The following is a 14,100-nucleotide window of genomic DNA, read 5'->3' on the forward strand; positions in this document are numbered from 1 at the left end:
GAATAGTGTAGATTAATTTAGGGGGAAGCTAGATCAGTAAATGAGGAAGAATAGGCTGATAGGATGAGATGAAGTAGGTTGGGAGGAGACTTGTTTGGACCATCAACACTAGCATAGACAATTGGGCCGAATGGCCTGTTTCTATGTAGCTGTTGCACTCTCAACATCTATCTTGTCTCACTGCTGTGTATTATTCAACCTGAAATAAATCTTGCTATTATAAGAACAGAAAAAGTGCTGGAAATAGTTGGCTGATCTGGCAGCATCTGTGGAGAGAGAAACAAAGTTAATGTTTCAGGTTGATGACCTTTCATCAGAACTGGCAAAAGCTAGAGATGTAACAGGTTTTCAATAAGTACAGTGGCAGGGAAAGGGGTGAGGGGAAGGAAGGTCTGTGATAGGATGGAGGGCAGGAATGATTAAATGACAAAAGGGATGATAGTGCAAGGCAAAAGGGGGCGGCAGAAATGGGACAAGTAAAGAAACAAAAGATTTCAGTTACAAAGGCATTGCTTATAATGTAGTAAACAGGCCGGATAGTTTGGGTTGTTCAACAAGTACTTATCAATTTAAAATGCTCTGCTGATTTCAGGCAAAGTTTGGTGTTCAAGCAGTTTCAAGTCAGCAGTTCACACCTCATTAAAGTACGATTACCTTAGTGATGAGTGTCTGAATGCAGCTGCTAACAATTTGGAGAGGCAGTCACTCAGTGGGCTTTCTGGGTTTTTTAAACTGCACGTTGGCTATTTTGCTATTTGGTTTTATCGTCAATTGTGTTAACACCAACGTGCTCACTGTACGCACTGTTGTCTGTACTGTTCAGCATAGTGCTGAACATTGAGCTAATTACTGTAACAAAAACAAGAAATGCTGGAATCACTCAGCAGGTCTGGCAGCATCTGTGGAAAGAGAAGCAGAGTTAACGTTTCGGGTCAGCGACCCTTCTTCGGACCACTAATTCGGAGCTAATTACTGTGTTGCTTACAAGCCATGCAGGAGCATGAAGCCTTTTAAATGCACTGTGTGTAAATGGGGCTCTTTGTCTGCTCAGATTTTAAAACTTTTACTGGTATTTTGGAAGTTAGGTTTGGTGAAAACCAGAAATCACTGAGCTTGTTTGCAAGATTTTATCCTTCCTTTCCTTTCAATAAGAGATTGTAAAAGGAGCGCAGTATATGAACCTTGCTATAGAATGCTGCCTTGCAGGTATAGGTAAGTTTAAAAATAATTTTGTGCAGGAAAATCCATCAAGGCTCACACCAAGAATCAGCTCAAGCATCCATTTAACATTTTGGATGTTGAATGATTAAAAAAAAAATAGCATAATCTTGTTTTGACACAAGTACTTTAACTTATTACTCCCATGAGGACATTGTCTTCCTGGGACACCATGCCATGGGTGCGGACAGCCTTCAAGTGTCTATTCAATAGCTCTATGAATGCTGTCAGACAGTTACTCCTGGGATATCATCAATATTGACCTTACCCAACGCCCATGTACATGTACTTTCTGTTAATGGGATGGCAATCAGGAGTGGAAATGCTGGCTGGCTTTCTTCAGTGCCCTCCCTTGCCTGGGAGCATTGTGGCAAATAGCAACACTTCAGCCCCCTTTCCCCCGCACCCCCCCCCCCCAACCATTCTCCAACCCAGCTGAGATTCACACATTTGGGATCCTTTCGGAGTTTTCCTAGTCTGTGTGGCCCAGTACCACACCAGGCCATGCTGCTAGTTACTGAGCATTCACAGGAACTACTTTATTTGTTTAAAAACAATGTAAAAAAAGAGGTGAACATGAAGTTCTGAATTAGATTAAGAGCAAACATCTTGGCAGTATTGCAGGTTGAAGACTCAATCATTGTGTTGGTAGAGGCCAGGGAAGTGAGCTTGCCAGTCTGTCTTTTGGGTCAGAGGCTGGAGTGTGATTCAGAGTTGATGAGCACATGAGAGAAAGGGAGGAATAGTAAAAGAGGGGCCGCAGACCCAGTGTAGTAATCATGATCTTATCCATGTGTTGCAGAACAGGATTTACCAGGCCATTCAGCGAGCAGATGACATCTTGGATCTGAAATTCTGCACTGACGGAGTGCAGACTGCTCTGCGCAATGAGGACTACGAGCAGGCGGCCGCACACATCCATCGCTACCTTTCACTTGACAAATCAGTAATTGAACTCAGCAGACAGGGTAAAGAAGGTGAGGACTTAAAATACTGACTCACTTAAACCTCCAGCTATGAGACTACAACGTATTACCCTTTTCACCTCTGGAATCTAGGTTAGAATCTTGCTCAAATTGATTGGATTTAAATTCCCCCCTTCCCTGCGATACACGTTTTTTTACATGAAATATTTTTGTGCAGTATTAATCCAGCTCCTAATGTTGGACCCACAGTTGCTTAGATAGCAGGCAGGTAAAGACACTGTCTGGCTTGAAGGGAGCAAGAGCTTGTTTATGGAAATAGACTTTGGTGCTGAGATGCAGAAAATATGAGAACGTAACAGTTTCTATGTTGCATGACTGCAAAGTCTTGTAGAAGCAACAAGATCCTCCTATACTTGATAAATCCAGAAGGCAAACACAGTCCTCAATCAGCAGTGAATATGCATGAAGATTGCTGAGCCTCCCTGCACAGGTTTTATTTTGTTCCAAGTGTGCATCTGTACTTGTGAGATAACAACATCATTTGCATTTATTTATGATGTGAAGAAACAAAATAATGTGTCAGGAACTTCTACAGTATGTACCCTGCAATTGTGCTGCAGGTGCAGGGTAACTATTGCACCAGCTAATAGTGCTGTGCTACAATGGTCAAGCACTGAGCTAGTCTCAATAAAAGCAGCAGAAGGAGAAGCCTGGAAGCAGGTGACCCACCCTGTATTGTCATGATTTAAAATGCAAAATGGGTGAGTGACATGTTTCCACTGTATCTGCTTGAGCTATAGTACACTTGCAAATTTCACCTGAACTTGGTTTGTGCATGGAGACAGTATCTCAGTTATGTAACAGTGGAATTGTCAATCGGTCACTTTGGTAGGAGCGGATTAAGGCTGTCGCACAAATAGTTATTTGCGTAATACAAAAATATATTGACATATTTGTGATTTTTTTTTCTGCAATATATTGGTACAAGTTCACTAAATAAGCCAAGTGACAATACTTAATTCTGCCCTGGCTCTTGAATGACTGTCTACACATGGCTTGGCATACAGAGATCATCTTGATTGATGAACATAGAAGTTCATTGCAGTCAGTGGCAAGCTCTGTTAGTTAAACTTGAGCATACGGCTGCCGAGCACTTTTTTAAATGGGTATAGTTGAATAAATGCAAAATAGGCATCAGAGGCCCTTCCTCGACTAATTGTAGCTAAATCTCCCAACAGCCAACATCATCGATGCAAACCTAAACCTTTTGCAAGAGGCAGAGCAGCGGTTAAGAGTAATTGTGGCTGAAAAGTTTGATGTAGCCATCACAGAAGGTGACCTGCCACAGGTGGAGCGTTTCTTCAAGACCTTCCCATTGCTGGGATTACATGAGGAAGGGCTGAGCAAGTTCTCGGAGTACCTTTGTAAGCAGGTAAGGAGACCAGGATGACAGAAGGGTTGTCTCTGTTCAGTTTATGGTGTCGGGATTGATTTTCATTTTCAGTTGAGCATTTACATCAACATCTATACCTGAAGCTTCAGATGCGCCATCCCCTATGTCACAGACCGCTGTCCTTTGTCCACTTCTCGTGCTGAAATCGAGACTGAGCATATTGTCTCCTGCTCTAACGCACTTTTTGCTCGAGTGGAAAACTGTGGAACTTTTCTGCTCCATCTTTCCACAATCATCAGGCCTTTAAAACCCTGGGGGTAAAATTGGTTTGCACCATTCACTGGAAACAGGCTCATTACGAATCAGCAGCTCGTTTTTACTGCATGCCCAATTTTTCTTTTCTGTTGAAGTCAATGGAAACGAGAATTAGGTGTGATGTAAATCAGGCTGCTGATTCACTGAGTCTGTTTCATGCTCCTGCTCAAGACCGATTTCACCCTCACCCGATGTCATCCTGGCTGAGTTAGTAGCACTATTGCCTTTGGCTCAGAATATTGTGGGTTCAAGTTCTACAATCTATAAACTGATGCTCAGTTGCAATGCTTGAGAGATTGATGTATTGTTGAAGGCTCTTTGTATGAGACTTTAAATCAAGATGCAGATTGTCACGATCACGTGAAGTGCAGTGATTGAAAATACAGAACACAAATTGAAGAGTTATAAAAATTGACTTTGCTTTTAAAAAGTGGATAATGTGCTGTAAAATGGCTGCTGAAGGTCAAACTGTCTTACTGTCTGGTAAAGACAAAAGGATATATTACAAGCTATGAGTATCAATTATACCCATCCTGAACCCATCAAGAGACATTTTTGAATTGAATGGGTTCTTTTGAAACAAAGAAGGTATGAAGTAGCAGCATCCTGGTCTATTGGTCACCACAGGAAGAGAGATCTGTGTCTCCCAACAGAGGCACCATTTGACCTTAAAAAGTAGCTCTCAGGAGAGAGGAGAGAGAACCAGGACAAACATCATGAAAGCCCGTCCAGCTGAGAGCTGGGATAAAATCCAGCAAAAGCCAAAGAAGGTACCCTGCTGTGAATTCTACATTTCGACTTGTGAAGCAAAGAACTGGAAGTGAGCCCTCATCTCTAGATTGAAGTCTCGGCTGCAAAGAGATCTACAAAACCCAGGCCTGCAACTTTAAAAGAGAAATTGATCTCCGAGAACAGGTTTATCATGATTTCAAACCACTTACCCCTTTTCCTCTCTATCTGTCTCTTCTCTGTGCTCGTGTGTGTGGTTGCGACCATTTCGGGAATGAATATTGCTCAATAAATAGTTAATCTTCTGTTTTAAACCTGCAAGAAAACCTGTTTCAGTCTGTTTATTTAGCAAATAAAACAAAAGGGGTTAAAACCCAACTAACAAAAACACTTGCTGCGGTCAGTTGGAGTTGAACAGTGGGAACCACACACACCCCTTACCATGTGGCCGTAACAAGATAGTAACAATCCCATGGCATCATTGGAAGCAGAGTAGGGAATGCTTCTGGTGTCCTGGCCAACATTCCTTCCTCAACCAGTAGTAATGTAAACTGCAAAGACAACTGATCTTTCATTCTTTGCTGCTGTGGTGCCTTGTTCATTCAGAATGGCTGCAGTTGTCTATAAAACAAAAATTTATTCCTTTGGCCTGTTGCCTGAGCCATTATTTATTCCCCCATGAGAGAAACATTTGCCTAACTTAAATTCTAAAGAGAAAGTGATGGATTGGGAGAAATTTATTTAAATTTCTTTTCTAATAAAAAGATCCTTTTGCAAATGATACTTGCACAACATCCTTCCATACTAGCCATGGCTCTTGCCTCTGGGTCTGAAATTTATTGTTCAAACCCCACTCGAGAGACTTGAGCGCAAAATCTAGGCTGAAATTCCCTGTGCAGTATTGAGGGACTGCTACACTGTCGGAGGTGCTGTCTTATGGATGCGACATTAAACCGAGGCCCCATCTGCACCCTCAGGTGGGCATCAAAGACCCCATGGCACGATTCAAAGAAGAGCAGAGCACTTCTCCCCAGTGTCCTATTCCTCAAACAACATCAATAGAGTAACAAATTGTCTGCTCATTTATCTCATTGCTGTTTGTGAGATCATGCTGTGCACAAATTGGCTGCCATGTTTTGTACATTTCAACAGTGAATACAGTTCAAATTGGCTGTAAAGGGCTTTGGGACGTCTTGAAGTTATGAGAGTTGCTATATAAATGCAGGTTTTCTTTTTTCCTTTCTCGTGCTGTATTGTAGTAAAAAGGTCTGTTATGTCTGCAGTTGGTTGGGGGGGGGGGGGTGGTTTACAAATGGTACAGTGACTGAGGGAACTTGTTGGCGTATCACTGTTTTCGATGTAAATGTGCTTTAGTTAAATCTTTGGTACCAGTCTGATCTGTTTTCTGTTACTGAAGATTGCAAACAAAGCTGAAGAAAACCTTCAACTGGCACTGAGCACTGAGATGAGTGATCGCAGGGCAGCTGTTACCTTTGCTGACACCCTCACGCTACTCTTTGAAGGTAAGACCGTCTCAGTCAGTCTAATTAAATAGTGGCATTAACACAAGGGGTTAGAACAGTGCCTGCCACTGCCTAATTCTAAGTTTGAATCCTGTCAATTCTATGGCATGAAAGTCCTCTTTTTTGCTGCTTCGCTAGCCTGGTGGCTACACCTCGTTTAGAATTAGTGTGCTTGAGCTGAAAAATTTTGAAAAATTCATTCGGGTTTTGGACGACTCTGGCAAGGCTGGCATTTAATGCCTGTCCCTAGTTGCCCTGTGAAGGTAGTGGTGGGCTGCCTTTTTGAGCCACTGGTACCGGTTTCATACAATTGAGTGGCTTGCTAAGCCAATTCATAAGTTAGTTAAGAGCCAGCTGTTTTGCTGTGAGAATGGAGCCACATTTGTGCCAGACCAGATAAGGACGGCAGGTTTCCTTCTGTAAAAGGGCATTAGTGAATCAGTTGGGTTTTCAATGACAATCTTCATCGTCACCTTCACTTGTACTAGCCTTTCCAGATTCGTTTAATCTAGAGTTCAAATTTTCAAACTGCCAAGGTGGGATTTGAACTTGCTTTCTCTGGTTCACGCTAGTCCAGTAACATAACCACAACACTAGCCCAACATTTTGGGATCAGATAATGTCTTGAGTTGGGGTTCAGATACATTGTTGTGGAGAAGCCATTTCAGCTCTGAAACCCTAGGAAGATCTGTTGCCTTGGCTAACCACAGCAATAGATTGGTCAGTGAGCAGGTGGCTCCATAGTAACCGCATGGATCTGTGTTCTTGGTTCTGGATTGTGTCAGAAATCTAATGATCCTGTACTGCATGGGTACTGGTGTGTGTCCAGCAAGCAATAAATTGTGGTGTCTGGTACCAAGAAAGATGTTCAGGTTTAAAACAAAAAACTATAATGCTGGAAATCTGAAATAAAGACCGAAAACCAGGAAATCACACAGCAGGTATGATGCCATCTATAAGGGGAATTTGAAAGTTTCGGGAGGGACCCGTCTGTTCTGGTGATGGGTCTTGCACAAAATGTTAACCTACCTTTCCTCGCTCAGATGCTGATGTGCTCCTGCTGTGTGGGGGTTCATAGAATCATAGAAAGTTTAAGGCACAGAAAGTGGCCACTTGGCCCATCGTGTCTATGCCAGCCGAAAAAGATCCACCTATTCTAATCCCACCTTCCAGCATTTGGTCTGTAGTCCTGCAGATTACAGCACTTGAGCTATATATCCAGACTCATTTTGAATGAGTTGAGGGTTTCTACCTCAACTACCCTCTCAGGCAGTGAGTTCCAGTCCATCACCACCCTCTGGGTGAAAATGTTTTTCCTCATCTCCCCTCTAATCTTTCTGCCAATCACTTTAAATCTATGCCCCCTCGTCACTGACCTCTCTGCTAAGGTGAATAGACCCTTCACCTCCACTCTATCCAGGCCCCTCAAAATTTTGTACGTTTCAATCATATCTCCACTCAGCCTTCTCTGTTCCAAGGAGAACAATCCCAGCCTATCCAATCTTTCCTCATAGCTGCATTTTTCTAGTCCTGGCAACATCCTCGTAAGTCTCCTCTGTACCCTCTCTAGTGCAATTACATCCTTTCTGTAATGAGGTGACCGGAACTACACACCGTACTCAAGTTGTGGCCTAACCAATGAGTTATACAGTTCCAGCATAACCTCCCTGCTCTTATATTCTATACCTCATCTAATAAAGGAGAGGATTAGAGGATTCCATATGCCTTCTTAACCACCCTATCGACCTGTCCTGCTACCTTCAGAAATCTATGGACATTCACCCCAAGGCCCCTTATTTCCTCTACACTTCTCAGTATTTTCCCATTAATCGTGTATTCCTTTGCCTTGTTTAACCACTCCAAATGCATCACCTCACATTTCTCCAAGTTGAATTCCATTTGCCACTTTTCTGCCCATCTAACCAGACTATCAATATTTTCCTGCGGTCTACAGCTATCCTCCTTGCTATCTACCACACGGCCAATCTTTGTGTCGTCCGCAAACCTCTCGATCATGCCCCCTACATTTACGTCCAAATCGTTAATATATACCGCAAAAAGCAGGGGACCCAGTACTGAGCCCTGCGGAATGCCACTGGAAACAGCCCTCCGGTCGCTAATACACCCGTCAACAATTACCCTTTGTTTCCTGCCACTGAGCCAATTTTGTATCCACCTTGCTGCATTTCCCTGGGTCCCATGGGATTTTATTTTTTTAACCAGTCTGCCATGTGGGACCTTATCAAAAGCCTTGGGAAAATCCATGAAGATCACATCAACTGCACTACCCTCATCTACGTTCCTTGTTACCTCTTCAAAACATTCGATCAAGTTGGTCAAACAAGATCTTCCCATAACAAATCCATGCTGACTATCCTTGATTAACCTGTGCCTTTCTAAGTGACAGTTTATCCTGTGTCTCAGAATAGATTCCAATAATTTTCCCACTACTGAGGTTAGACTGACTGGCCTGTAATTATTCGGTCTATCCTTTGCTCCCTTTTTAAACAGAGGTACGACGTTAGCAATTCTTCAATCCTCCGGTACCACACCTGTATCAATTGGGGACTGGAAAATGATGGTCAGACCTTCTGCTATTTCCTCTCTCGTTCCTTTTAACAGCCTAGGGCACATTTCATCTGGCCCTGGTGATTTATCAACTTTCAAGGATGCTAATCCCATGAATACTTCCTCTCTCCCTATGTTTATCACATCCAATACTTCACACTCCTCCTCCTTAACTACAATATCTGCTTCGTCGCCCTCTTTTGTGAAGATAGACACAAAGTATTCATTAAGAACCATACTAATCTTCTGCTGCTACACATAGGTTACCTTTTTGATCTTTTATGGGCCCTACTCTCTCCTTAGTTATCCTCTTACCTTGTACACCAGTCGCTGAAAGCAAGCATTCAGGTGCAGCAAGCAGTTAGGAAGACTAATGGTATGTTGGCCTTCGTTGCAAGAGGATTTGAGTACAGGAGCAAGGATGTTTTACTGCAGTTATACAGGGCCTTGGTGAGACCACATCTGGAGTATTGTGTGCAGTTTTGGTCTTCTTATCTGAGGAACGATGTTCTTGCCATGGAGGGAGTGCAAAGAAGATTTACTAGGCTGATTCCTGGGATGGCAGGATTGATGTATGAGGAGAGATTGGATCGACTAGGCCTATATTCACTAGAGTTTAGAAGAATAAGAGTCAGTCGGTCAGTTCATAGAAACCTATAAAATTCTAACAGGACTAGTCAGGCTAGATGCAGGGAGAATGTTCCCGATGACTGGTGACCAGGGGTCACAGTCTCAGGATATGGGGTATACCATTTAGAACTGAGGTGAGAAATTTCTTCACTCAGAGGGTGGTGAACCTGTGGAATTCTGTACTGCAGAAGGCAATGGAGGCCAAGTCATTAAATATATTCAAGAAGGAGATAGATATATTAATGCCAAAGGGATCAAGGGATATGGGGAGAAAGTGGAAACAGGGTACTGAATTAGATGATCAGCCATGATCTTTTTTGAATGGCGGAGCAGACCCAATGGGCCGAATGGCCGCCTCCTATTCCTATTTTCTATGTTTCTTAATGTATTGATAAAACATTTTTGTTTTATCCCGCTGTGTGGGGAGGGGATGTATCTCACACTGAGAGTACTCCCGCTGTGTGGGGGGGGGGGGGCGTATCTGACACTGACAGTGCTCCCGCTGTGTCGGGAGGGGGTGTATCTCACACTGACAGTGCTCCCGCTGTGTGTGGGGGGGGTGTATCTCACACTGACAGTGCTTCCGCTGTGTGGGTGGGGAGGGGGGTGTGGTGTATCTCACACTGACAGTGCTCCCGCTGTGTCGGGAGGGGGTGTATCTCACACTGACAGTGCTCCCGCTGTGTCGGGAGGGCGTGTATCTCACACTGACGGTGCTCCCGCTGTGTGGGGGGGGGTTGTATCTCACACTGACAGTGCTCCCGCTGTGTCGGGAGGGGGTGTATCTCACACTGACGGTGCTCCTGCTGTGTGGGGGGGGGGGGGTGGTGTGTGTATCTCACACTGACGGTGCTCCCGCTGTGTGGGGGGGTGTACCTCACACAGACGGTCTCCTGCTGTTCAAGTAGAGAAAGGTTTACTTTCCATTTACGCTGCAAAAGGGATTCAGAACTTTGAAGGGTGGTTTTGAAGGTGTAAGGCTTGTATTGTGTGATCTGTCTCACAGGGATCGCTCGAATCGTGGAGACTCACCAGCCCATTGTTGAGACATACTATGGGCCTGGACGGTTGTACACACTTATTAAGTACCTACAGGTGGAGTGTGATCAACAGGCTGAAAAAGTGGTGGATAAATTCATTCAGCAGAGGGATTACCACAGAAAGGTATGTCAGAGCTCCTTTATCTTTGTATACTCTAATATTTTTGCCTCATGTTGTTTTGTGGGGTACCCTCTTTGTCTGCTACTGGCCCCTTAAGGAAGTAATGATAAGTTAATACAACAGAGAAGGAGGCCATTCAGCCTCTGAAAGAACAATGCAATTAGTCTCTCTCCTAGTTTTTCCTTCCAGTATTTATCCAGTTTCCTTTTGAAAGTTACTATTGAATCTGTTTCAGCCCCCTTCAGGCTGTGCATTCCAAATCGTAATAACTTACTGCACACAAAGAATTCTCATCTTCTCACCTCTCCAAAACCAAAACTAGATCAGCCATGACAGTAAGTGGTGTGGGGCCCAGTAACATAGTGCTGGCCAAAGTCAAACCACAGTGGTTGAGTTGAGGGGTAGCAGCAGGTCAGTGAACAGCATCTGTTCAGGGTGAGCATGAATCTGAGACTCAGAATTAGATTTCATGAAAGATCGGAAACTGAACTGTCTGTCAATGATGTATAGGAATGAAGATTCTTTCCTTAGACTCACGATCTACCTCCCTTACTTAAAGCGTAATTTTCCTTTTTAAATCCCAGATTCTCAACCTTGACCTTGGGGCTGGAAGGATATTCTGTTCATTGCCAGCCCAGGATCTGTTCTGATCTAAGTAGTATGAAAAATGTTTCTGTCAGAAACAACATAGGCAAACATTCAAGTGGGCTATTTCTATTTTTAGATAATTTCAATCAATTGACCATGAACTAAAACTTCAAGGCCAAAGAGTGTGACAGCCATCTCCCCCTCACCAGTTTTCTCCCCTCCTGAGTGCAATTTCACAGGTACTATCAATATTTCAATACCTTGCCTGATGAGGTCATTATTTATGTGGGATGCCACTTCCGATTGCTAAGTGATCGCCCCTGCTGAGAATTGTCCATTAGGGTTGACTAGGGTTGTCCAACATATGGTCCACTGGCCAGGATCTGGTCCGCCAAATGTTTCGATCCGACCCACAGATATAAACTGTACTGGGCCTTTTCTCATCCTCACCAGGGGTCCGTGACTGGAGATGAGAAATTTTCCACTCACTTCTTCTTGCAGACCAGCTTTTTAAAAAATTCGCGCTGTCAGTTTCACAGCTGATGGTTGCTAACAGCGGGAACAGTGGTTTCCCAACTGTAGACAGATTGGGGTGTTCCAGCAGGTTCTGTCTTTTTTGCAAAAGGCTCGTTGGAAAACCAAGAATCCGTCTGAGGTTGGGGAACCGCTGATCCTGCTGTCAGCAGCGGTCAGCTGTGAAACTGACTTGAGATTTTTTTTTAAAAACACTGACCAGTCATCTGCTGAGTGTTCCTGCTTTCTGCAACTGTCAGAGAGGGAGGAGGAGTGGGGACCTGAAGAAGGGAGGAAAGCAGAGCAAGAGAGAGAGAAAGGGGGCGGGGGGGGGGGGAAACAGAGCGAGGACGACACAGAGTGGGGGAGAGAGAGAGAGATCAAGATCGCTGCTGACATAATGACGTCTTTCCAGAATACTCCACATTGCTACAAGTGTGCGGGCAAACATTGACTATTTATGCAAGCAAAAGAATGCCAGGTAGCTCACTAAATCAGTGTCCAACATAGTGAAGAGGAAGTAAATCAATAAATTAGTCTTATTTGAAGCTTCTTCACAAAAATGTACATTTGTTGTCATGATTAAAAGTAAGATACATTTTAATGCCTTTATCTTGCCGAAATTGTCTCAGCAGCCCCCTATGTAAGACAAAAACTGTAATGTGACCCCCCACGCAAAAATGTTGGACAACCCTGGGGTTGACTGTAGTGCTATTGCTCAAATAGCCCATCTGTAATGGCAGGCTAGATTCGTACACACATCAGAACAGATGTTGGGCTGGTTATGAGCTTAAGAGCTCAAATTATGAAGACAGTTTTTCTGCCCTTACCCACTTTAGCTCAAGGACACCATGGTCATCTTTAGTACCTTTGCCTCTCACCAACTATGGCTAAGCTCAATTAACTTGGCACAGACCAGAGATCCAACCCCTGTAACCTTCCTGGCTTAGTATCTCACAACATATTGCACCGTGCTGTCAAACCCATAAGGGAGAGAGAATGCAATTTATATCCCATCTGTCATTAATGAGTTATCAGGCTATCTCAGCTTGTGGGATAGAAATCTTAACCTGTGGTTCCTCATCATCTATTTGTGTGTGTGTCTCCTATAAATAGTTCGCTCTAGCTTTGACTTGGCCATCTGGTGTTGTATTCTTTTGGCTAGGTGTGATATACTTCAGTTTCTTTTTTGCTCCCAATCTACAGATGACAGTCACTCTTTCTGGGTTATGGTCCCATGAATGACAGTCCATGGGTATCATGCCCACATAGCCACGGCCAGGTTCAAATCCATTTGAACCTGGACTCTGAGTATCAGTGAGTAGTTTGGCTTTATGGAACATCGCACCCAACTTCTGTTTTACTTTTACCTGTCCTGGTTCAGGGCCAGTTGCAGGATCCATACTAAAATGGTTTAATGCAGTATTATGTGATGCCACTTCTTCCTTTTTCTCACTTCCCTTAAGTAATACCCTGTACCATGAACCATTCTTTACCCAGGAGAGCAGCAGTTAGGGACACTATATAAAATGTCTGCTCTGTGTGTGTGCGCGCGGGCGCTCATGTGGTCACGTGTGGGGCCTGACCTAATTTTACTTCCTTTGTTTACTTTCCCATGGAAAAGCAACTAACCTCCAATTGGCAGAGGCTGGGCGGTACCTTTCGATAGAATTGTGATCATAAACCTGGGTTTAACCTTTCATCAGCATAGTGATGTGGTGAATCGGTGGCCTGGTGCTAATTTTGGTTCTGCAGTTGCTATTTGCAGTTGGATCCTTACCATAAACACTGTATTACAAGCAAGACAAACATTGACTTAATTCATTTTGTGGCTTTGCAGTTCCACCGAGTGCAGAACAGTATGATGAGAAGCTTAACGGTGGATAAGATAGAGCCCAGGTATGCATGTACCCTGAGTAGCTATATATTGTTGTGTATCCTGGTTTTGTTCAGAAGAATTATGATTACACTGTATTATCCGCTCTGTTGTTGACAAATAATGACTCCACTCCTGAAGGCACTGATTCTTCAGATATGAATACCCTGTTCTTCACGTATCAACGCAGGCACAGAAGGAGGCCATTCAGCCCATCATGTCTGTGCCAGCTCTTTGTTAGAGCTATCCAGTTAATACCACTCCCCTGCTCTTTCCCCATAGCCCTATATTTAAAAAAAATCCCTCAATTATATATCCAATTCTCGTTTGAATATTATTGAATCTGCTTCCACCACCCTTTCAGGCAGTGCATTCCAGTTCACAACAACTCACTGAGAAAAATGTTTCCTCTGGTTCTTTTGCCAATCATAAATCTGTGCCCTCCAGTTACTGACCCTCCTGTCAAAGCAAGTATATCCTTCCTTAAATATGGAAACCAAAACTGCGCACAGTACTCCAGGTGTGGTCTCACCAAAGCCCTGTACAATTGTAGCAAGACCTCTTTATTCCTGTACTGTAATCCCCTTGCAATAAAGGCCAACATACCATTTGCCTTTGTAATTGCTTGCTGTACCTGCATGCTGACTTTGTGTTCCTTGT

The 14,100-nt window shown here is 43.6% G+C and overlaps 1 protein-coding gene across 1 annotated transcript in view; it reads left to right on the plus strand.

The window, feature by feature from the left end:
- cog4 (component of oligomeric golgi complex 4) overlaps positions 1 to 14,100 on the plus strand; it is a 65,261-nt gene that overhangs the window by 11,611 nt on the left and 39,550 nt on the right. The window contains exons 4-8 of the mRNA XM_068049778.1: positions 2,021 to 2,195; positions 3,383 to 3,576; positions 5,999 to 6,104; positions 10,309 to 10,466; positions 13,405 to 13,463. Coding sequence (XP_067905879.1) covers positions 2,021 to 2,195; positions 3,383 to 3,576; positions 5,999 to 6,104; positions 10,309 to 10,466; positions 13,405 to 13,463 — 692 coding nt within the window. The remainder of the gene's footprint in view (positions 1 to 2,020; positions 2,196 to 3,382; positions 3,577 to 5,998; positions 6,105 to 10,308; positions 10,467 to 13,404; positions 13,464 to 14,100) is intronic.

The sequence above is a fragment of the Heterodontus francisci genome, chromosome 17 (genome assembly GCF_036365525.1).
Source record: "Heterodontus francisci isolate sHetFra1 chromosome 17, sHetFra1.hap1, whole genome shotgun sequence".
Lineage (NCBI taxonomy): Eukaryota > Metazoa > Chordata > Chondrichthyes > Heterodontiformes > Heterodontidae > Heterodontus > Heterodontus francisci.